Source organism: Mustela lutreola, chromosome 8 (genome assembly GCF_030435805.1).
Source record: "Mustela lutreola isolate mMusLut2 chromosome 8, mMusLut2.pri, whole genome shotgun sequence".
Classification (NCBI taxonomy): Eukaryota; Metazoa; Chordata; class Mammalia; order Carnivora; family Mustelidae; genus Mustela; species Mustela lutreola.
The window spans coordinates 148,357,371-148,381,906 of NC_081297.1; the positions used below are offsets into that span (position 1 = coordinate 148,357,371).

The window sequence follows — 24,536 nt, forward strand, 5'->3', positions numbered from 1 at the left end:
CTGCTCTGGTTGGCCCCTTTCCCCAAGGTCATGGAAATCTCGGGCATTTGGATGTTCCGCCGGATAAGAAGCCGAGGACGCTGATGCGGAGGGGAGAGTTTCCATTCAGCCGGAGCGCTCTATGGAAATATTTCCAGCACTTTCCAAAAGGTAGCCCACCTGGGCTCGTGCCACCGGCCCTGTCACAAGGGGCTCCACCGCCTCGTCCGGGAACGCGGGGCCACACAACGCAGCAGTCTCCCCTGCTGAGGCCTCAGGGACACGTGACAGGGACGGGAGATAATTCTGGTTGTCACGACGGAGGGGTGCTGCTGGCGCTAATGGACAGAAGCCAGGGACACTGCTCAGCACCCTGCAGGCCCCTGGGACGGAGACTGAGCCACCACGGACAGGTGCCAACAGTGCTGAGGCGGAGACACCTACTGCACCCCTCCTAAGTCCCTTCTTCCCCAACATCAAAATCCCCAGCCCGTCGGCCCTGCTCACACCCCGCCCCCAGCACCCGCTCTAGCTCCGAGCCCCACGCCCTGCACAGTCCTTGTCTGCCCAGCGGCCAGGAGGTCACCCTGCAGACTGCTAGTGGGCACGGCTGGCTTGGGCAGACACTCCCCGGTGCCACGGCCAAGGCAGATGAGCCATCCTGTTTCCCCAGGATCTCACGGAACATTCCCTTGATGACATCTGTGTCCCCAGCCTGGGGCTGAGAGACGCTGGAGCAGAGTGAGGGGCCTCCCCAGGACCCCGGCAGGTGGCCCATGTGAGAGTAGCCCCAGGCACACAGAAGGCTCCCAGGGAGGGTGTGACCCCCTTTCGCAGAGTCTCTCCAGGAAGAACAAAGAGACGAGACGTCCACGTGAGAGCTGTTTCCGTAAGGAGCGTGCTTCTCCCCGCCCCGTGCCCAAGCCTGAGTTCCCGGTGGCCGGGGGAGGCACAGCCTTCCCCATCGGGCACACTCACCCTTCTGCACGTTGGTGGTGCACGTTTATCCCGCAAAATAGCCTCAGAAGAAACGCACGTCTGCCCATCAGATCGCCAGTCCTTGGTCCTCCCGAGCTGCCCCAGACCAGGTGTGGCAGGGGCTCCGCCAGGCCCGGCAAAGACCAACATGTTTATGCAAAGCATCTGCTTTCAGAGACACCTTCCCAGGGGAGAACCCAGCGCTCGCGCGGCTTCCCTTCATGGAGAGCAAATGACCCCAACGGACGTTCTTGTCTACGATGTCATCAAGCAGAGAAAAAGTAAACAGACTCTGGCCTGTTCCCTGCGTCGGAGGCCAATCCACATGGACCCTACCTACTGTGTCTGGCTTCTGGCTGGCTTTGGCCCATGGGAACCCAACAGGGGATCAGAGGGAGGGCAGGGCAAGCCTTCAGAAGGGCCTCCGGGGAGGTCACTGGCCCACATAAGTGGCTTCTCTCCGCGACTCTGTCCTTGTGGGCTCTGCCCTCCGCCTGTCCCTCCAGGCCTGAAGGTGGTCTCAGCCTGACTGCTGCCCCCATCCGGGATCACACACCAGCCCTCAAGGACGCCCCCCATCCTGCCCTTGCTGGGTCTTCGAGGGCTCCCCGCTTCCTGTGAGGACCCTGCCTGATAAGACAAACTGGCCAGACTCGGGGCGGGGGGGGGGTCCACGGAGCCGCGTGGGTTCCCACACAGGATGCAAGACATGCACAGCAGACCGCACCCCGGAGAAACAGGAGGTGAGGGAGAGCACGTGAGCCAGAGCCGGGCAGCGGGAGAGCAGGGCGGGTGCAGGAGCGGGCCTCGGACTCTCCACCACACCTCCCAATCGGGCTGCCCGATCTACTCGGACACGCTGTCTTATGCACAGCGCAGGGGAGGGGCCCAGGGCTGAGGTACTTGGGGGGCCCAGGCGAGTGGGGCTGCACCAAGGGCCACAGTCAGCACAGACCACGGAACCAGGGTCCGGAGGGCAGAGCCACCAGCCCTTAAGGACCATTTCCTGAGTCACGTTCACCCCTTATCCCGGGACTGCAGACCCCGCTGAAGAACATGGCCGCATCTGGGGACGTTAAGAGCCCCGGGCGCATTGGGGCACCTGGGTGGCTCAGTGGGTTAAAGCCTCTGTCTTCGGCTCAGGTCATGATCTCAGGGTCCTGGGATCCAGCCCCGCATCGGGCTCTCTGCTCAGCAGGAAGCCTGCTTCCTCCTCTCTCTGCCTGCCTCTCTGCCTACTTGTGATCTTTGTCTGTCAAATAAATAAATATAATCTTTAAAAAAAAAAAAAAAAAGAGCCCCAGGCGCAGAGTCCTGTGGAAACAACATGCCCCCTCCCCCGCCCCCACAAGACAGCTGTGTGGCCCGCAAACCCCACCATGGAAGCCTGACAACAACCGCTCGGTTCCTCGTGTGGAATCACCTCGGCAACAGAGGAAGCAGCTGAGCCCTGGGAAAGGAGCAGCCTAATCCCGGGCTGAGGGCCTGGCTCAGCGCTGCCGCCCTGGGAACGGAAACCGCAGGCTATGAGGACGCACCCCTGCGCGGCTCCCGGCGGGAGGATCCCTCCTCTGGGACATTCTGGGGGTGCACTGTGGGGGGACATTACCCATGGGCAGGTCCCCGGCAGGTGCTCCCGGCACACAGGTGACGGCTGAGGGTAATGTATTAGGACCCAAGTAGAGGTGACCCCACTAGGAGTCCCAACCCTGCTCAACTGAGACATGTGGCTGGCACCACATGTCACCTGGCACACAGGTGACGGCCGAGGGTAATGTATTAGGACCCAAGTAGAGGTGACCCCACTAGGAGTCCCGACCCTGCTCAACTGAGACATGTGGCTCTTGGACCATCCACGGCTGATTCTAGAACATGCTATGTGCAGGGACCCCAACGTGGACGCCAAGGCTGACACGGCGCCATAGCCCAAAGCCATCAGCTGGGCCTGGGGAGGCAGGTTCCCACGCAAGCAGGCAGAAGTCACAGGTGGGCCTTCTCTGCTTCCGACAGGACCTGGGCTCCAGACGGGCCTCTCAGCCCAAGCAGGTGGACTGGCACCCCGGCTGGCACACAGCCACCGAGAAACACATGGCACCAGAGAGTGTGGGCCCCCGGCGTCCTGTGAACACCACAGAGGCAGACGGGGCTGGCTCAGAGGCCCGCAGGGGCCAGACCATGGGGCGGGACGTGGTTGGTGGCGACACCTCTTGGCCCTGCGGAGGCGGGAAATGAGAGATACCCTAGCGCTGACCTTCCCTCTCTCTACTCAAGGGCACGGGCGACACTCCAGCAAAAGCCTGGATACATCCAGGCCAGAAAAACCACTAACTCCAAGTCCCCATCCTAGGGCCATGGGCGGGGGGAGTGGCAGCCTCAGAGGAGCCCTGGGGGGGTGTCAGCCTCAGAGGAGTTCTGCCACCAATCTGTCCTCATGGCTCCTGCTGGATGCAGCAGCCCACATCCCACAGACAGAGAACCCAGGAAGCGTGGCTCTGTCCACATCTGTCCTGCTGGCGCGGGCAGACTCAGGCAGACAGAAGAGCAGAAGAGCCCTGAGCTCAGAGGGATTCGGCCCCACACTACGGAGACACAGCCCTGTCCTCGGGGTGGGGGGCTCTGACCCCCCCAGGACACAGGGGCACCGTCTCCTCACCTGTGCCCAAGAGAAGGCTGCTGTCCCTCACCTTCCCATGGGGGGAGCCGCCCCGGAGTTCCCCAGGAAAGAGAAAAGTGATTTGCCAAAACCACAGCGAGGGAAAACAGAGCATTCTGATGAAATCACTTAACGTGTCTCCCTACAAGCCCGTGCACAGCCAAATAAAACGAAACCCGAACGGCCTACAGCTTCGCAGCATTTCCTCCAAGACCCTTCTGACTCTGCCTCAGGTCACGTCCAGGTCACAGTGGATAACTCGGGCTTTGGGTTCACGTGTGAATGGCCAGGAATCGAGGCCACCAGTAATGACTCGAGCCAAGGCAGCCGCAATGTGTGATCGCCTTCCGTGCCTTCCTGTGCCACGGGGTGACCCCGGGGGTCCCCAGGTCTCCCCACCCCAGCACACACACCCTCAACAAATGCTCATTGCCTCAGTCCCTTTTCCAGTGAGTATAGCCATTTTTAAATTGCAGAGTATAAGTGACTTAAAACAGACGGGACACGTGGGGGAGGGGCCCGTCCTACCTTGTTGTAATATTGCACCTGCACCGAGTGCCAGCGCCCGTCGCTCACGCCCCCGGGCACCTGGGGTGTCACCGTGGTTGTAGTCTCACCTGCGGGCGGGCGGGTGGGGGGAGGTCGGAGAGAACACACATTAGTGCGCCACGAATAAGACAGTCCAGAAGAACACTCTGTGCCGACAGTGAGGATAACGCAGTTAACGGGTTCTCAAATATTGCTGATGGAAGACGTACAGTGACTCCCCACCTGGAAATCTGAGCTATGTCCTCCGTATTTTCGGTGTCATGGAGCACACCGCAATGAACACCACTATGTGTTCTGGATTCCTACCCCTCCCCACCCCAGCACAGATTCCTAGTGGAAACAGGGGTAAGCACACGAAAAGGTGCTGCCCAGGACTGGGGTGGTTCCCACCAACAAGGTGCCCGCACAGGGCTCAGGGAGCTGCTCCTTCGGGGGAGGGGGGGCCCACCTGCTGAGAAGGTGAGCTGCACCTGCTCGCCCACGATCTCCAGGGCGATGAAGTCGTGCTTCTCGTTGAAGCGCCCATTGTAGAGCAGCAGGGCGTCCCTCTCCCGGGTGGCAAACCTGTGGGACCAAGCAGGAGCATGTCACAGAACGAATGAGCCCCGCGCAGAAGGTATGCGGGCGGTGGAAGCAAGAGGCGGCCACGACGCAGCACGGCCAGCCCGCCGCGGCTGAGCGCGGGGCCACACACAGGGAAGACTCTGATGCCCCGGCACTCATCTTTCTCATCAGCAGTTGACAGCCCATAAAACCTGCTTAGCGATGTTCTTTTCTGGAAGCAGCAAACCAGTCTGCACAGAGGAATCTGGTTTCCACGGGCTGCAGAATACGAATAGATGACATCCGAATGGTGTCCTAAAAGCCACTGAACCAATAGGAGATGTCTGAACAGGAGCACATGGCGGGCATCTTCAGCTCCTAGAAACGGACCCCCATGCGCGCTCACCAGGACACAGGTACACGGTCCCCGCATGCAGGGAGGCTGTGTTGATGACTACCTCAGGGCCTTCGTCCCTTGTCTCCACCACTGGACTCCACCTACACCAGCTCTTTTCCTCCCAAACATTACAGTTTTCCCCGCCCCAGGACCTTTGCACCTGCTGCTCCCTCTGCCAAATCTTCCCCTCTCTGCAGATCTCTCCAGAGACGCTCTAATGCGCTTTATTCCGTAACTCATTTTACCCACACTGTGCCCCCAGCCCCGTTGAATCTATCACATCATGCAGTCGATTTCAGAACTTATCCTGCTTGTTTATTTGTGTTTAAGAACCTATGATCCCAGGGCGCCTGGGTGGCTCAGTCGGTTAAAACCTCTGCCTTCAGCTCAGGTCATGATACCAGGATCCTGGGATCCAGCCCCACATCGGGCTCTCTGCTCAGCAGGGAGCCTGCTTCCTCCTCTCTCTCTCTGCCTGCCTCTCTGCCTGCTTGTGATCTCTGTCAAATAAATAAATAAAATCTTTTTTAAAAAATTAAAAAAAAAAAAAGAACCTACGATCCTTAAGGGCGAGGGAATGACTCATTCTGTGCTGCATCCTGGAGCCCAAGACGGGGCCCACAGAAGAGCTTCATAACGATGGGCTGAACAGGTGAACGCATGGAAAGCATGACTAACTGACAAAGTGGTTCGTGAAATAAAACAGAGCTGTCAGACCTCACACTTCTGAAGACCTAAGAGCCACTTACTTCAACAAGAGTTACACCCTCAGAGGTCCTACTCCCAACCCCATGATCCCAGGAAGGCCAGCCCCTCAGACCCAGCGATCCCTGCGTCACAGATACGCCTCCGGACACCCGCTTACAGAGACCCTAGAAGGTGTCCTGTATGAACTTGGGACTGGGTCCCAAGTGGGCTGGATCGGGGGGCTGGCGGGGGGGCAGAACTACTCCCTTTGGGTCAAGGCTGGTTTCTCTGTTTCTGAAGGAGCGTCTGTTCCAACCAGCCTCAGACATGGGCCTCCAGCCTTCCCTGAGTACCCTAAAATGAACAGTTTTAGGGCAGCTCCTCTGCTCAAGTTTTGGGAGGACTTTCCATGGTTTCTGGAAGTCGTTCCTTCAAAATCTACTCCCGGAGGCACCGGGGCCGCACAGGCTGCCGGCAGGGTGATCACCTGAAAACGCTGCACCTGACAAGCAAGTGGGCGTCCCGTTAGCTCCCCGCACGTTGAGTCAAACGCTTTACTTTCTAGTCGCTGAGTCTGGAGTCGCAGACTTCCTGTTGGTCTCCGCCCCCCCCCCCGGGACTTCCGGTCACCTCTTAGGTCAGTCCCCAACAGGCGCCCCACCAGCCACCCACGGTCACTACCGAGCATGTGACGCAGGCTGCCAGCCACGCCCCGGAAGTGGGGAGGGTTGCCACGACCTTACAGATGTCAACATCACGTGCTCCCAAACCAACACCCGTCACATGCCAGGGACACGTCTGCCTGAAGACACAAACGTGTCTGGTTTGGAGGGCGGGTGCCCGCGGGAGCGTGATGTTTTAAACGTCAAGCCACGTGGAGCACAGAGCGTCCAGAGCCATCCCACGGCAGAGCCCTCGTTTTGGAGGCCGTGCCCATGGGGTGGCCCTTCTGGGGCAGGTCTTGTGGGCAGAGAGCCAGGACACTGGGCCAGGCAGGCGTGGCCCAGCTGAGCCATCCACGCCGAAGGCGGACGCCACGCGCTCCTGCTGCAGCCTGGGGAACGGGTGGGCCGGGCCAAGTCCCGAAAGCCAGGCACGTCCTCTGCACCCCAAGCCCTCACAGCACGGCCCAGGCATGGACCCCACTGGCTGTTCTAACAGAATGGGGCAGAGCCGCGGACTGTGGGTCGAAATAAAACAGCAACAACCTCAAAACCGCGGGCCCCCAGGTGACCCGAGTCTCAGGACGGCTGTTACAGTCACAGGAACCTACAGTGCAGTCCTGGAGAGCCGAGGAGATTCCCATGTCCTGTCTCCCCGCTCGGGCCCCAGGAAGGGGGTGGCACCCTCGGGTCAGACACCAGGCCTCGAGCTCCCACTTGGGCTCCATGATCACAGCGCTTTATTTGATTAAAGCTGGCATCTTGAGGTCACTGGCCAGGAAGAAGCAGCCGAGCGCCTGCTGACTTCGGGGCACCTGGGGCGTCAGGATATAGGACGAAAAGCCCCTGTACCTTCAGCTCAATGGCTGGCAGGTGCGGACAGAGCACCAGGGTCGACGGCAGCCTGACCCCACAGGCAGGGACACCAGAGGGAGGGGAGTGCACGAGCGGGCAGTGACCACCTGCCCAGCCAGAGCTGGAACACACGTACTGTCCAGCCTGGGGAGGGGTCCCCCGGAGGAAGCAGTGGGGGTGGGTGGGCCAGCAGGAGGTGGGAAAGCTTGGGTGAGGCCACGAGCAAGGGAGGGCGGCCCCATCACAGGGCACAAGGTGCCGGATTTGGGGGGGGACTAGGGCCCAGGCCACAGAGGACTTGCATCCCGTTGGGAAGGGCAGGCTTTACCCCCGGCAGTGGGCAGGCCTGGCAGGACTCAGGCTGACTCGGGTCAAGCAGATGAGGCCGGCGCTGCCACGCCAGGTCACCATGGAGAGAGGATAGGACCAAGGTGCTGGGGACCGTGAAGGGAGAAATGTCCAGACAGGGGACAGGACCTGACTCAGAGTGAGTGCTTCAAGGAGAGGCCAAGGTGGGCCCTGTGCCTCAAGCAGCTCTGAAGAGAAAGGTTCCTTTCAGTTCTGAAGGGAAGCTCGGGGACGCCTACGCGGAGAGCTCGGCGGGCCTGAACCCCGTGTCCAACAGCCCAGCCCTTGGAGCCAGAGCGGGCTTCACCTGGGATCGCCACGTAATGGGGCCCTTTCCCCAGCTCTGACACCCAGGGTCCTGCCCCCTTGGATTTAAGATCCCTAGGGACATTTCTAAAATCCTTTCTGACTTACCTAATGTCACCCAGAGCGTCTCATGCATGACAAGTGGTCAGTAAGCGCCAGAGCAAACAGCACACGGGGGGCCCAACCGCGCTTAATGCTCGGAACACGCCACGTGGCCCTCATGCTGGCACAAGCTGGCTCCCACCTCCTGCCCCGTCCCCAGCGTCCTGCCCTGTCCTGCTCTGTCCTGCTCTGTCCTGCTCTGTCCCCAGCACGCTCACTGCACTTCCCAGGGACAGCTCTTCCCTTGATGCAGCCACTCCTGGCTCCAGGGGGCTCGGGCCAGCGGGGCTGCGTCCCGGCCATTCACTGAGGAGATCTGACCTCATTCCCGACTATTCCGGGCTGCACCCCTCACCCATTCAGGGGCAGGATCTCCAGAGAGGAGCCTGTCCTCAAAGGGCAGCTTGCAGGGGAGCCGCTTCGGGGGTGCCTGCTCGAAGGACTTGGGGCGCTACATTCCCACTAGAAGACCACGGTAAGGGTCCCCAAACAACGGCACTAAAGACCAAACAAAAAATACACCCCCTTCCCTAAGTTAAACCTGATGGAATCTTTAAAGTAGAAATGATAGATTTTTTTACAATTAAGTTAAACCTCCACTCTCTTGGAGAAACATCAGCAGACAGAGAGAGCAGAGCCCACGATAAGCCCACGCCGTGATCCCAGGTGGGGAGGGGGGCCTCTGGGCCGCTGGGCCCCGGAACGCAAGGCAGGAAGCCCAGCCGAGTCCGCCGTCTGGCGCCAAGAGCCCTCCACCTCCGGCCGCCGGGTGTCAGAGGCACCCAGGTGTCGGCGAGTGGGCATGACCCGAAAGGCAAGGACTGGCTTCCCGCTGTGTGACCTGGGCCACCGTAAGGGACCCATGCCGGGCTCAGCCCTCCATGGCCGCCGTCCTGAAAGTCTTCATTTTTGCCCCAGGGTCCCCCATTCCCGATGTGCAGCCCCCCACCCCCCGATCAGCCAGCCGGTCCTACAGCCAGGCCTGACCAGCAGACGCAGCCCCACGGGCACCCGGACAGACGCGCCGCAGGGACCCATGACGCTCCCGCGACAGGAGCTCGGCAGGGGCGCGGGGCCACACTCACGTGAGGGAGACGGTGAAGTGGAAACGCTGCCTCAGGCCTCGGAAGGTGACAAAGGACCGGGGCGGGAAGGTCCTGGTGGTCACCTCGCAGTAGGGCCTCTCGAACTCGCCGGGAGGACACACGCAGTGGAAGCCGCCGATGAGCAGGTTGACGCACGTGCCCCCATTCTTGCACACCCCGTGGGCGCAGCGGCCCGAGCGCGTGTTCACCTCGCAGTGCTCTCCTGCAGGACGAGACAGAGGCGGGGGACGTCACCCTGAGCCTCGAGCCCCGAGCCGCCAGGGCCGCCGCCTGAAGGAGCCGCGAGGCAGGGCCGGGGGCCGAGGTGCGGTGTAGACGCTGTGGGACCCGGCTTTCCCAGAACTGTGCCGCTGGCATCACGCCCGGGGCTTCCTCCGCAGGGGGCCCCATCCCTGTCCCAGCCCTGCGGGGTCCCCACCCTCTGGGGGGCAGAGTCAAGTGCAGCCGTGAGGACCCTCTCTTAGGAGAGAATCAGCTGGAAGTGATGAGACCAACAGGGGTCCTCACGCCCCTTCAGCGCCCGTGCGGGGGCGGCGGCCGCACAGTCAGAGCAGAGGGAGACCGGGGAGCCGCGGGAGCGCCCTGCACCCAGGCTACCCCTGCGGGAGGCCTCCAGCCGAGCCCCGTGTCGGGCTCCCTGCTCGGCGGGGAGTCAGCGTCTCCCTCTCCCTCTGTGAGCTCGCTCGATCGCTCAAATAAATAAAATCCTTTAAAAATAAAGAAATAAAATAAAAAATAAAATGAGAGTACGGTATTCACATCTAAGAAAAAATCATTACACAAAAACACGGCACGGAGAGTGCCAGTTGTCAGCGGTCTCCTGCACGCCCACCGAGGAACGAGTTGGGGACGCTGGATGCCCGGCTGGTGCTGGCCGGCCTCTGCCCCCTCTGCCCAGGGCTCTCCCTGGAGATCCTCCCGTCGGCGCCTGGGCTTCTGCCACTGCTCACGGCTGCTCAGTACCCTGCGGACGACCCACCGGCGCTACTGTCGCTGTGTATAAGCTATTTATAGCTTCTGCTGCTACTTCCTCTTTTTTAAAAGATTTTATGTATTTATTTGAAAAGGGAGAGAGAGAGTTTAAGAGCAGGGAGAGGAGGGAGCAGGCTCGCCGCTGAGCAGGGAGCCCGAGGCGGGACTCGATCCCAGGACCTGAGATCATGAGCTGAGCCGAAGGCAGACGGGTCACCAGCGGACCCACTGGGTGCTTCTAAAGCTTCTTTTATTGCCAATTTCTTCTGGCCCCTCCGTGCTGGCCTGGCCTTCGTGCCCCCCGAGGAAGGCCCTGCCCACACTGAGGCAGAGGGGACACAGTCTAGACTCGGATAATTATGACAAGCGTTTCCCCGCTGCCCTCCAAACAGGAGGCAGAACATAGCGGCCCCCAGCAGCAGCAGGTGCGAGCGCCCTGTGAGAGTTTCCATTTGTGGCCAACGACAGAGGCGCCCTTCTGTGCATTTATTTCGGGGGAGGCCAGCGTCCCTTTGTGTCTTATTGGCGACATCGATCAGCTTGAGGTTCACCTTTGTTCCTGTATTTGAGGCCACACAGAAATGTTGCATCCGCAGACGGTCACGAATATCAATGAGGGCCAGCAGGACAGGGTGCGGGTCACAGACCTCCCGAGTCCCCTTGCTGCCCACCGACGGCAGCCTTCACGCGGCAGTGGCTGTCACCGGGGCCCCCAGCCTTGTCTCGGCCGTCCGGGCCGACTAACAGAACACCGCAGGCCCGGTGGCTTCGAACAACACTCGTTCCTCACAGATCTGGGACTGGACGTCCGTGATCAGGGTGTCGCGGGCCAAGTGCCCCGGGTGTCCGGGAGCTCGCGGCGCTCACACGGCCGTCACCTGCATGTGTGTGCACAGCGAGCTCGCTGGCGTCTCTGCGTGGGAGGTCACCGATCCCTCTGCAGCCCCAGCAAGCCGGGTACCGACGCCTCCCAGCTGGGACCCTGCACCCAGGTCATCCCTGCACAACCCCTCGGCCGAGAAGCCGCCCTTGCTGGGGCCGGTCCCACGCCATGAGCAGCCCGCATGGAGTCGGCCCAGGGCTGGCCATCGCGGAGCAGGGAGACAGGACAGCAGAGGACGGCCCTGCGTCCCCCACGCCCGCCGCCACACGCGGCTCCTCAGAAGGCAGCCCGCCGCAGAGCCCAGGAGCGCGTCTCAGGCAGGCGACGCAGACACACAGGTTTCAGACAGCGCGGTCACCGACAGACTAAGGAGAGGCTTTGGGTCGCTCGACGGAATCCTCACAGGAGCTTATTTTGGGGGCACAGGCAAAACGGACCTGTGATGAGCACGGGAAACAAACGGTGCTCCTGAGCACGTGTGCCTCCCCTCCTTGCCCGACTGACCCCCTCGGCTTCATCACCGGTGGCAACAGTCCCAGAAAACACAACTCGCTCAGCAAAGGTGCCTCCAGTCTGAGCCCCGTCAAAAACAGAGGAGGGGGCTGCACACTGCTGACGACTCGCCGAATCCCATGTCCACGCAGGTCCAGCAGGCCAGTGAACGCCCCCGCCCCGGGGCTGAGCCCACCCCTCCAGCCCTGCCGAGCCAAGCAAGGAGGCTGAGGCCCGGAGCCCCAGCAGCCCACGCACCTGTTCCCCACGGGCACGGGCCGGGCTGCCCATCGGGCAAGTGCTCACAGAAAGGCCTGGTTCGCACCCTGCTCCGAAGCGAAAGGAACAGGTCAGGAGCCCACCGACCCGCCGGACCCCCTCGAAGCTCCACCCTCGAAGGCACTGCTGTCCCCCAGTCGGCTCCCGCTACCAGGGTGCTCTGCCCGCCACGGCGCCGGGCCCCGCCACAGCGCCACACAGACTTGTGCTTGCACACACACAGACTCAGGTGTGCCTGCACACCCCCCACACGTATCCTCACACATACTCATAACTTCACACACACATGCACTCTCGCACACACACTAACACAGCTGCACACGCCCTTACAACGCACTCATAACGTCCCACGAGTGCACCCTCACATGCGCCAGCACACACCTGTGCACACACGTGTGCCCTCACACATGTGCACACATGGTGTCACACATCACGATGCTCGCACTCTGTCGCACACCTGCTCGTACACACACACCCTCCCCCACACACTCGCGGAGCAGTGCTCCGCGCCTCCCCTGGGTGGACGGCCTGGGGCCTTCTTAACTTCTCTGCGCCCATTTTCCGCCCTTTGCTTGCGGTGTTTGTCCTGGGTACACTTCACGTTCTCTAATCTCTGCTGGAGAAATGTGTTTGACATCTGGGAGTGTTTGCTTTCCAAGTTCCAGGTGGGCATGTTGGTGGCCAAGCACAGTGTATCCTGGACCAGAGCCACCGTGCGGGGACAGGGCGGGGTGTGCTCCCCAAACCCTGACGGCAAACAAAGGGAGGCCCGGCACGGCCCTTCCCCCAGGGCTCCGCCCCGAGTTGTTCCAGAATCCGCCCCCGGGGCCGGGCCAGGCGCTCCCACGTCTACCTGCCGAGTGTGAAGCCCCCACCCCCACCGGCCTCCTGAGCTCGGAATGGCTGTGGACCACGAGGTCTGCCCTCAGCGGACCCTGGCCCGAGGGCCCTGCCCCTCACCCGGCCTCTAATGAACTCCGCAGCCCAGAGACAGGAGGCCCCGCACACCGGCCAGAGAGCTCGGCCGCTCTGGCAGATCCGACTTCAACGCCGCTGCTCGGCATTCCGGCTGCCAGAGCAGTTTTCCGCAGCCGCAGACATCCTTCCTCGGAGGGAGCAGGAAGGACAGCCTCGCGGGGACCCGCCAGCCGCTGTCCACAGAAAGGGGGAGACAGTACCACGGGGCTCTCCCTGTCCTGCTCCTTGCAGATCATGTGATGTTAAATAAGCTGTAAATAAAACCAGGTCCCCGTGGGGCTGTTTGTGTTGATTTAACCGTAACGCTTTTGGGTTGCTGTTTTTTTCATTTCCGATTCTATTCATCTTCTAGGGCTGCTGGAACAAATCACAACAAATTTGGTGGCTTAAAACCACAGAATCCGTAATCTCTCACAGTTCTGGGGGCCAGGAGTTCAGAATGAAGGTGTGGGCAAGGCTGGTCTCCTCGGAGGCTCCAGGGGATGGTCCCAATCCTTCTAGCACCTTCTGCCTCCCGTGGCTCCCGTGGCTCCCAGGCTCGTGGCCACATCTCCACTGTCTGCCTCCATCTTCACCTGCACACCTGCCCTGTGTCCCAAATCCACCCCTCCCACAAGGACACCCAGTGCCCGGATTTAGGGCAGACCCCAACTCCAGGAGGCTCTCCTCCTGAGAGGCTCAACTTAATACAACTTGAAAGACCCTATCTGGAAGCGAGGACAATCCTGAGGCTCTGGATACGAGTGGCGGGGGGCGGGGGCACTACTTAACCTACTACAGCAGTCCTCCACGTTCGTCCTAAAGTTACAATCGCAGTAAATTTTGGCCTCAGCGTGTGGTGCCGAGGGCAGCAGCATCTGACTCTGGGGCTGCACCCCAGAGACCTCGCATCTCCAGCCTCAGGAGCGCTCTTCCCCAGCCTGGTCCGGAGGCCAGCAAAGGAGGCAGCGTCCCACCCCCCATGGCCAGGCCTCAGGTGCTCTCCTCTGGGCCCGGCCCCCAACCAACCCAACCACGGCCCCAGAAAGCCTAGACCTCAAACCCCATCCCCCGGGGTCCACCCTCTGTCCAGGGGGGTCAAGCCCAGAGCCAGCCACCCCCTTCGCTCCCCCATCCTCCCCCTCAGTGCCGCCCAGCCGCCTCCTGGGGTCCCGTGTCATGCACCTGCATGGCGGCCCACACCCCCAGCCATGCAGCTCCCCCCATCCGCACAATCACAGCAACCTCGCCACGGATGCCCTGACTCCAGGCCAGACACCTGCTGACTTACAAACCTGCTTGTGCCTCACATAACGCCACACAGAGCTTTCCAGAAGGCTGGCCTTGCGAGGTACTGGCTCCGTGAAGACCCCCCTCAGCCCTGGGGCCTGGCCCTTAGCCACACTCCTGGCCCCGTGCACACCACATCTGCCCACTACACACCCCACACTCCAGCCACACGGTCTCCCTCCTCACGAGGCAGTCGGGGGATGCAACGGGTTAATGCAAGGGCCCCAACATTCTGGGTGGGTGTTCACCACGAACAAAGATAACCCAGCGGTGACCGTCTTCCACAGGGCTGGGCCTCTCTCCTGGCCTCTGCGGGTGGCTTCCCTGGCCCTAGATGCAACACCGTCTTGGGCATCCTCCCCTTAGCAAACCTCCTCTGCTCGCCTGACCAGGACCAGGGTCCCACGACAGATGCTAAAGGGCCCAAAAGCCTCCCTCTAGAGAGTGAGTTCCAGTTCGGGCTCACACTGGCCGCCTCCCCACGCTCCAGGGTGGGGGCAGGGGCTGCTGGAGCCAAGCCTAGGAATGTCCGGCACACAGAGGGGGCCAGACACAGAGGGGGCACCCGACGATACCCAGCACGTGGCAGGTACACGGCAAATGCTCCTGAAATGAAGTCACGAAATGCCAGGTTTTCCCCAGGTCCGAGCCAGTGATTAATGCTTGCACGAAACTGTGAAACCTACATAATTCATGTATTTGATTCACGCGGTGTTGGGAAAACGTTGACGTAACACACAAAGAATTGCTTTCATAGTTAAACACGCCTTTTCGGAAGAGGCCAGTGAGAGATCTGAGTGGGGTTTCCAATGACCTGGGTGAGCCTGGAAAGCGTCCCCTGTCGGGGGTCTGGGACCTCCACTCCGTGACCCCAGGTCTCCTGAGGGTGCGTCCCACAACCGCCACTGTGGCTGGTGGACTACATGATCGTCCGTCCATGAGCGCTTCCTCTGTGATGTCTGTCCCATGCAGTGGGGTGCTGGCCAGGTCTAGGAGCTAGGCCTCGGTGGGGGGGGCCCCGATGTGTAGCACTCTCCCACTTCCACGGCGTGCACACTCCCCTCGTGGCCCATTTCAAGCACGGAGCTCGGAAGAGAGGCGATAAGATCGTTTTTAACGCTAAAAATCATCTCACTTTAGGGAACGAACTTGGATCGAACTTAGTGAGCCCCACATCTTCAAGTCCCGATATAGCTCTCCTAAGAAACGACTATTAGGATGAGCTCCAAGTGCGCCCAGACAGACTTCCTATCCGGAGTGAGCGCCCTCTTCTCTTTTCTGGGGATTCTCAAGCGAAGCGTGGGCTTCCCGCATCCCGACATCCCGCTCGGAGTCAGACACTTGCTCTGAGCCATTCCACTGTGGGACAAGGCTCGCTGCTCCCACCACGTGCCCCGCCCCCCCCCCCCCCGCGACTGCCAGCCCCGCCCCCACGCCCGGGATCGGGTTCACCTGCGCAAGCTGACACCCATGTTCAATAATGCATAGTGACGCGCCACGCCAGGAGCCCCCGCAGGGAAGGGACCCAGGCGCAGTCTCCTGCTCACACCACAAAGGCAGAACCCCAAGCAGATATTTTGGAGAGTCCCCCCAACCGCCTGAAACCATGCTTGACCATGAAAACAAGCTGGCAGGAGCCGAGGCCCCTCCCCCCATGGCCTCACGCACACACCTGCGACAGGATGCCGGTCCCACTCCAGCCTTGGGGCTGGGAGTGAGGGGACACTGCGTGCCTACCCAGGGCCCCAGCGCTCGGTGTCAGAGCCACAGACCCTCCAGCTGAGGGGGCTGAATCCCCGGGAAAAACTGGGCTGGAGGCCAGGGTGTGCCTGCAACGTGACCACTAGAAACACGGGGTTATGGGGGGGGTGCTGGCCAGCCCCGCACTTGCTTCCCTACTGCTCTGAACCCCACAGCACCAGATAAGGGGGCTGTCTATGTGGCCATCTTGCAGACGGGGAAACTGAGGCCTGGCAGAAGGTATCAAAATTACCATTTTTTGTACGTAACAAAAACGCAAGGAAGAGAAGTGCCTGGCTGTGGGAGCCTTCGAGCGGGACCTGCCCAGATGTTGGGGGGTTGTGGCGTGAGGGGCCGGGCGACCACTCAGCCCCAGAAAGGGCAGGAGGACCCCGATCCCGGCTATCAGGACACCATGCTGCGGCAGGAGGTCTGTGAGCGAGGAGGGGGAGGCCGAGCCCCTTGGTCTCACCATAGAGAGAACCGGTGGGCGAACAAAACCAAGGAAGCAGATGGCGTAAGAGTGAGGCGTGTGTGCAAGTGTGCACGTACGGTGTGTGTGTGCATGAGGTGTGAGTGTGTGGTGTGTGTGTGACGTAGGGGACGTGGGTGTGATGTGTAGGTTGTGTGTGGTGTGTGATATGTGCGTGTGTGTTGTGTATATGTGTGTACGTGTATGCATGTGTGCCATGTGTGGGCTGTGCGTGCGGGGTGTGTGATGGTCACGGCAGGACGGAGCGGAGGGCGGGTCCGGAAGCAAGAAGACACTGATGGGGATTCAGACCAGCATCTGCCAACAGCCAGCTTCGGAACTTGCCCCCGGGAATGCTCGGGGCTGGAGACAGACGAACAGGGTCCCGGCCAGCCAGGAGGGGGCACAGCCAGATGGCGGAGACACTCGGGACTGGAGGGGGTCTGGGGACGGGCCCCACGAGGGGGAGGGGGAGCACAAATTTGAAGACTTAAGTTGTTCGATAAACAGAACGACAACCCCCTTCTAGTCTGAAGATCTAGCTAAGGGCTTCGAACTAGAAAAATGATAGTTTCCAAAGGCAGCAAGGGGAGGGCACGCCAGGGGAGGCGCACTCCAGGCACCCTGAGGCCTGACGCTGGGGCAGGGCGGCGGATCCGTAAGGCCCGCGGAGGACGGAGCGGCAGGAGAGGGCGCAGGGCCCAGCAGCTCCGACGTGAAATGGCTTTGGAGACACGTCCTCGCACACAAGGACACGGAACCTGACGGCAACCCCGGCCCGCTGGCCCGTCCTCACAGCGGAGGTCAGGTCGCGAAAGGTTCTTGCAGCTGAACAAAACGGACAGAACCACAGAACCAGACGTGTGCTTCGTGTCAGAAGCCTCACTCCCAGGAGAAGCACAGAGAGCAAGGGTCTCTGAAAAAAGGGGAGGGGACATTAGAGATGCTTAAACCCCAGGAAAACTGGCCCTTCCCTCCTTCCGCCCACCCAGGGCCTCAGCAATTCCCCCCAGCATGGGTGCCAGGGACAGAGCTGTCTTGTCCCCAGCAGGCTCCCCACCAGTGCCTCAGTTTCCCCAGCTGTAAATCCCTCCCCGGAGGCAGGATTTCCAGGCATTGCCCTGGAGAGATCCCTAGCCCCAGGGGGCTGACGGGGGCTGGTGTCAAGGTGGAAGGAGAGGATTCTGTCAAGTTCTCAGCTGAGCACCCGGCCCGGCCCGCTGTTCCTGCTGGCGCACTGCAGGCCTCATCCGCCCGCCCCCCACAGCCCGCTCCCTCTCCTCCCTCCGCTATTCGACTTTTCTTACCTCCCGGTGACTGTCTCTGCCCTGGAGCCTCCTCCCCCAGGAGGCAAGGCTGCCAGAAAAGGCCTCTGCAAAGAGCAGAGACACCTGCCGGCCCCCCTGCCTGGCCCCCGCACCGGGAGGAAGGGGCAGCCGGAAGCCCCGACCACTGCAGGCTCGTCCGGGTTGGGCCTTCTCTGGGCCTTCTCAAATGACTTCATTATTGTCTTTGGAGCAATTTCCCAGAACCCCAACACACCCATTTTTTAAAATATAAATAAAAAACTGCATTCCAGCAGGAAAGAAAAACGGGTCGGGCTTACCCACAGCTCCACTGACCGGAGTCACCCGTGCACCGGAGGGCTGAAACCCGGCTGACCGGAAAGATCAGTGCGCGTCTGAAACGCCTCATGCTCAAAGCAGAAGGGCTCCAGCAGGCACAGGGCCCAGCCAGTCCCAGCCAGCCCCCGGCCCGCTGCACCCGAGGAGCCCTGCTTTCAGGAAAGGACCCCTCCGCACCCTCTGCTTCCTCATGCCCAGGAGGCCGGGGGGGCACAGGCAGTAGGCAACCCTGAGGGCAGGTAACAGTGGCCCCCGAAAGTTATGTGCACATCCTGATCACCAGAACCAGTGAACACGGCCTTGCGCGGCAGAGATGCGGCCACATGGAGCCGCCTCGGAGGAGCAGCCCCAGCAGTCCCACGTCCCTACCCTACGAGCAAGGACAAAGGCAGACGCCAGGGGTGTGGCCCCCAGCCCAGGGCCACCCAGGCTACAGGGAGCTGCAGGAGATGAGGACCCTCCCCAGAGCTGTCGGAAGGGACAAGGGACGTGACACCTTGATTCCAGAATTCTGGCCTCTAAAACCGTGAGAAGCACTCCTGCCGCTGGAAGGCCCCCAGGGAAGCCCCGGAGCCAATCTGAATCACACCAAGGGCACCCGCCAGATTCCGGCCTCCAGAGAAAGCTGCAGCCCGTGAACTTCAGGGGACCAGGAGCTGCTGGTGGCAAAGTGCCCTCTGCACCCCCAGGCCCTCGTGGCGGCCCTTGCTGCCAGTGGCCGAGGACCCAGGAGGCGCCGAAGGAACATAACTCAGGTGAACTTCACTGAGTTGAGCTGCGCAGACTAGGGATGGGGGTTGGGGGAGGCCAACCAGAGGGCCCTGGATGCCATGGGGACCGGGGTCCACGGAGCTGACCACCAGCACCAAGTGCCCAGATGCCCATCTCAGCCCCTTCAACAAGGGCACCTCCAACACCTCTGAAGCGAAGTCACGATCCTTCTGAGTCAGGGGCCGGGCCCGGGGCGTGGGCTCAGAAGGATGTTAGTGGCCGCTTGGGAGGTGAGTCAGGACCACCGTGAGACGCAGCCTGGGAGAGGGTCCTCACTCAGGCCGCTTGGGCTCCAGCCCACCTCCCCTGGTCCTGGAGGGACACAGCTTTCCCAGAGCCCTGAGGACACCCACACCCTGAGAAGCCACAGTCCCCATGGTGGGAACTTCAGGGCTCCCTGTGCGCCCATCTGGGGCTCACAGCGGCCTCTCTGCAGGTGCTGCGGGGGTGCTGGAGGGCCGGGCGGCACCTTGTGGCCTGGGCGTCCATCGGCGATATCTCCAAGATGACATCGTCAACACAGGACTATGATTTAGTCCTAATGACACAGAGACATCCGACGGTGGGAGGGAGGCTGGGTGCAGGAGGTCTCCTCAAGAGAGGCTGTGCAGGTGGGGACGGGTGGGGCCCTGCCCCCAGGGGGACAGAGGCAGGGCCCCGCCCAGGCGGAGTGGTGAGCGGGGGAGGGCCGCGGGGCAGAACCTGGCGGTGGAAGGGAGAGCTGGCCCCTGCGCGCCTCGAGGCTGGGAAGGGGGCTCCCCCGCTACGTTATCGGTTTGTAGGGAAACCGAGCCAGTTTTCAAACAGCAAACGTGTCCAAACTCAGCTGGAATGCTGATGGAAACCTCCGTCCTCCACACACAGCCGCTCAGCCCCTACACAGTTCGAATTCCACTTCCCATGGGGTGCTGGGGAGGCGGGACAGATTGATGTCCAGAAAGAACCCATTTCCTTGACTCGTGGCTTGGAGTCAGCAGAAGAGTCCAAGAGCCCTGGTTAACACACCCTCCCCCCCTCCAGCTGTGGCCGGCAGCTCCGGGTGAGCCCTGCCTTCCTGACCGTCCAGCCCCGCAGGGGGCACAGCAGAGCACCGGGCGTCTGTCCACCCCGGGGAAAGGTCTCAGCCGTGGGCACTGGGGAATGGATGCCACCAGAAACCACTCTCCCTGGGGATGTCTGGGGTTGCCAAACTCAGGTCAGGGACGCAAGCCAGACTTCCCAGCATCTCCTGATGGCCCTGGGCTCAGACCAGGGTTGGGGGGGTGTAGCCGACCCCCACGGGGTGCCACGGCAAAGGCCTTGCTCACCCATGCCTGCCACAGATGTCTGCTGAGGGCTGAGTGGGGACCAGGTGCTGCTGGGGGGGCAGGGGTGTCTCAACACAATGACCGAGTCCCCAAGATGTCCGTGTCCTGGGGCACCCGGGGGGCTCAGTCGGTCGAGGACCCGTCATGATCTCAGGGTTGTGAGATGGTGCCCTGCGTCGGGCTCCGTGCTCAGCAAGGAGACAGCTTCTCTCCCTCTCCCCTTCTCCCTCTGGGAAAGGAGCCGAGGAGTTCAGGCTGAGGCTGGACGCTGGAAACGGAGAGCCTCCCCCCAGCCTCCCGGAGGAGCCCTAAGAGAAGAGACCCGCGAACAGCCACTAAACCCACTCATTCGTGGACCTGAGGTAGCTGTTGCAGGAGCTTGGCTGAGGGGAGACCAGGTGAGCCCAGCCTCTGCGGGCCCAGAGCCACGTCCCCCTCCCATGGTGCAGCGTGACAGCACGGGGGGGGGGGGGGGGGGGGCTTTGGGCCTGCAGGAGGCACATCCCCGAGCCGGTGGCTCACCGCTGGACGTTGGACATGCTGTTTACACTTCCGCTCCTGGCCAGCCCGTTCCCACGGCCGGCTCACCTGCCCGCCACGTGAGGCTAGCGGGGAGGCTCTTGGGCTGAGGTCCCTAAGAGAGAAACAAACCGCAGGAGGCTGCACCTGCCCAGGAGGGTCCTCTGGCCCCAGCGGACTCCCGACTAGCAGGCTGGCAAGGGGGGGGGACATCACAGCTGATCACCAGCAGCCCGAAGCCTGTGGAATGGTGTTCCCCGCCCCCAAACCATACACTCGACTCCTGAAACTCCCGGGCACCTGCGGCCGTGACCTTATTCAGAAACAGGCTCTTGCAGGCGCGATCAAGTTAAAACAAGATGACACTAGACGAGGGAGGACCCCAGCCTCAGCGCCACTGTCCTTCAAGTGGCCACTGGGATGCAGACCAGCCCACACGCCGGGCGAGGGCCAGGGGCAGGACCAGGGACAAGCGCCGAGGGCCACCCGAGGCACCGGAAGTGAAGAGGCTGTAAGGAGCCTCCCCTCGAGCCTCCCGAGGGCTGCGGCTGCCCCGCTCGGTCCCGGACTGGGGCCTGCGGGCCTGTGAGGTGACCGGTTTCTGTGGCGTCCCGCCCCCCGGCGAGGGCTCCTTCGTGTGGGCGCCTGCAGGGAGCTGACAGGAGCCCGCCGGGGCGCGCGGCCGGGACTGGAGGGCACTGCGGATTCCGTGAACACGAGATTCCCGGCTCAGTCTACCCTCGCCGCGGTCCCAGTGCACGAGTCTAAGAGAACAAAGTCGCCCAGGAGGGCAGCGACACGCAGCTGTGCGGTAACAGGCCAAAGAGGGCCAGCGGCCACCCCGGGGTCTGCAGAAAGAGCCAAAGCCAGAGGGCGGGAGAGGCGGTCCCAGCGCGCCCACCACCCGAAAAGCACGGTTTCCCGAGGGCGAACTCCGTTCTGCTCAGGCGTTTCCTGACGGGCCAGGCCATGATTCTCACTCTGAATAACCAGGAACCCTCTGGTTTAAGGACCAAACCGGCCTCGCAGATGGCTCCGAGGGGGGCCTCTAACCGCGGGGACCGCGGCCGGCGCTGGCGAGCCCCCAACCCTGCGCTGTGTGGGTGCCCCCCACCCCGACACCGGCACAGAGGCGCGGGGTCCTGGGACCGTGCCGCGCATTCATGTGTCACGTGATGACCGCAGGGTCTGGACGCCAACAAGAGAATTCAAGATAAAACATGCGGTTGGAGTGACGTGCATTTTTCTAACAACAGAATCCAAGAGGGGCCAGAATTGATTTTAAATGTTTTTCTTAGCAGAAAAGGTCATTAGGTTTTTATACTAACAGTTTCTTTGGCCTTGAACTTTCTCAGAATGCGCTGGTCCTGGACAGCTCCCCACAGGGGATAGGGCCCCCAGCCCGAGGGGATCAGCACAGGGGATAGTCTGGGCCCCGGCCCTGGGGGTGCCAGCACAAGGACAGATCCCCAGAAGGCCCTCCCTCAGGAAAACTGGGACATTCCACCCAGGAGTGGTTAGCACAAAAAGCCAGCATCACTGAGACTCTCCTAAGTGGCCACTGACCCACTGACCCCCAGAGCAGACCAACTGTCAGCAGAAGAGCCCCCGCTACCATGCCGTGTCCCCAGCCCGGACGCTGAAGCCTGGGGACGGCCACAGGCCTCCCACTGCACGGCAGAGCTGGTCTCTGGGACTCGTCCAGTCAGGCGGCCTCGGGGTCTAATGTCACCAGGACTGTAAGCACAAGACTCGGCCACGGCGACAGCGGAGGGGCACCCCGATGGTCCCCGTCTGGGTGTGGCCACCACCAGGCCTCCCTCCACAGAAGACCCTGCCCCCACCCCACCCTGCCCCCCGAGATATCAAAGTTGCCGCCTTCTCAGGAATGCACCTCGAGGCCCGACGTTCACCTGGGACCATAAACCACCCGGCAGGGCTCCACAAGAAGACACTCCTGCATGAGAAGCCCGGGAGCGAGCGTCGGCCCACGGCTGTGCGGCAAGAACACGCGCTTGGCCAGGCGTCCCACCAGCAGGGCAGAGTCATAAACGCCTTGGTGACCCCTCACCCCCGAGAAGGGACTCTCCTGTCCACTCCAGCTCAGTGACAAAAGCAGCAAGGGCACTGCTTTGAGCACGATACAGGAGAACCCCTAGGACGTCTTCTCTGGCCTCCACGGACAAACGGGCCAGACCCCGTCACCTGTGCGCAGGTACCGATTAAGCAGGTTCTGTGTGCCCGGCACCGAGGAGGGAGCAGGTGGCAGCAGGCAGACGGGGGGTCGGGGCCACGACGAGGGCACAGACATGGGGGAAGGTGCGCTCCCCACGCCAGTCCTCAGTGACAGCCGCCGTGTCTCCGGAAGGCCAGTGAAGGGCCACTGGAGACATGGCGGACCTGGGCCACCGACTATGCATGAGAGCAGCAGGGCCCTGGGAAGGCTTAAGCAGCACGGATGTGACCCAGCGCACCTGTCACTGGCCTCTCGGGGCACTCTGCAGAGAGCAGCTCGCGGGGCGGGAGACGCAGGGTGAGGCCCCCCCACTCCAGGGGCAGTGTCTCCCAGGCGCGCTGGAGAGATGGGACAGGACATGGAGCCACAACTGTCGGGTTGTGCTGGCTGATGAGTCATGGGGGGTATGAGGGGTTTATGTCCTGTGAGCCCAGGGAGGAGGGGCAGGGGGTGGGCGAGCCTGGCCTGGGCAGCACAGGAGCTCAGGACGGAGCTCCCCAGGCCCCCCACCCAGCTCCTCCGCTTGGTGTTCTGAAAACTGGATGAGGATGGTCCCACACCTCATGGGGCTGTCAGAGACATGGGGCAAGGGCCAGCCTACACTCCGTCTGTGCCACCGCCACAGCCACCGCCACAGCCAGCGTTGGTGAGCGTCAGCAGGGGAGGGAATGAGGAGGGACAGACACAGAGACCACAACACCAGGACTCGGAGTCAGGCCCTGGTTTAATCAGGTCCAGTGTCTCTGGGAAGGAAGAGCATCCTGCTGGCCCCACGGGCAGCGGGCGGGCGGCCTCTCCGGGTGGCTGGCCTGCTCAGCGCCACTGCCCTCCTTGCGCCCGTCATCGTGCTGCACGCTGCACCCTCCGTGCACTGCACATGGGAGGCACCTCCTACAAGAAGCTGGGACACACCTGCCAGAAGAGCCAGGTCACAGCCAGGCCGTGCCACCCCCGAGTCCAGAGGGTGGACGAGCCAGAGCCCAGAAGCAGAGCGCTGGGCTGGCATCCTGGGTCCCCGTGCCGTCGGCAGCGGTGGGCTCCCCTGCCCCAGCACACACTGGCCAGCGGGATGGCTCTGTGCGGGGCCGTCCTGGGTGCTCTGCGACGCTGGGCAGCACACCGGGCGTTCTCCCGCCTGCCCCAAACATGCCCTGGGGGGGCACCTGGGTGGCGAACTGCACTGAGCATTCTCCAGATTTCAGCTCAGACCATGAGCAGGGTGGTGGGACCGAACCCCGTGTCGGGCTCCACACTCAGTGCGAGGTCTTCTTGGGATTCTCCCTCTCCCTCTGCCCTCCATGCTCACACTTTCTCTCTCTCACTCTCTCTCAAATCAACCAATAAAATCTTAAAAGAAAAATGTCCTCGTGGGGCGCCTGGGTGGCTCAGTGGGTTAAGCCGCTGCCTTCGGCTCAGGTCATGATCTCAGGGTCCTGGGATCGAGCCCCGCATCGGGCTCTCTGCTCAGCAGGGAGCCTGCTTCCTCCTCTCTCTCTCTGCCTGCCTCTCTGCCTACTTGTAATCTCTCTGTCAAATAAATAAATAAAAGAAAAATGTCCTCGGGTAGCACCAAATGTCCCTGGGGGCAGAATCCCCCCGGTCAGAACCACTAGACACTGTTCCGTTCTGCACCTGAGTCACCCCACTAACAGACAGGGCCTGTTGCCAAAGTGGGGACTCGGGTATACCAAATGTGGAATCCTCTAGAACAGCACAGCACACGGAAGGCTCAGGACCGTTAGCAGCAAGTTACCACTGCCCTGAGAGGCACAGAAATAAGGGAATCTCTACCCAACATGACAGCAGAGCCACTGACCCATAAACACGG

At 61.8% G+C, this 24,536-nt stretch overlaps 1 protein-coding gene across 1 annotated transcript in view; it reads right to left on the reverse strand.

Moving 5' to 3' along the window:
- Positions 1-24,536, reverse strand: part of CELSR1 (cadherin EGF LAG seven-pass G-type receptor 1) — a 133,285-nt gene that overhangs the window by 53,856 nt on the left and 54,893 nt on the right. Inside the window, exons 3-5 of the mRNA XM_059187287.1 lie at positions 9,145-9,367; positions 4,608-4,723; positions 4,139-4,227 (exon numbers count right to left, since the gene is read on the reverse strand). Coding sequence (XP_059043270.1) covers positions 4,139-4,227; positions 4,608-4,723; positions 9,145-9,367 — 428 coding nt within the window. The remainder of the gene's footprint in view (positions 1-4,138; positions 4,228-4,607; positions 4,724-9,144; positions 9,368-24,536) is intronic.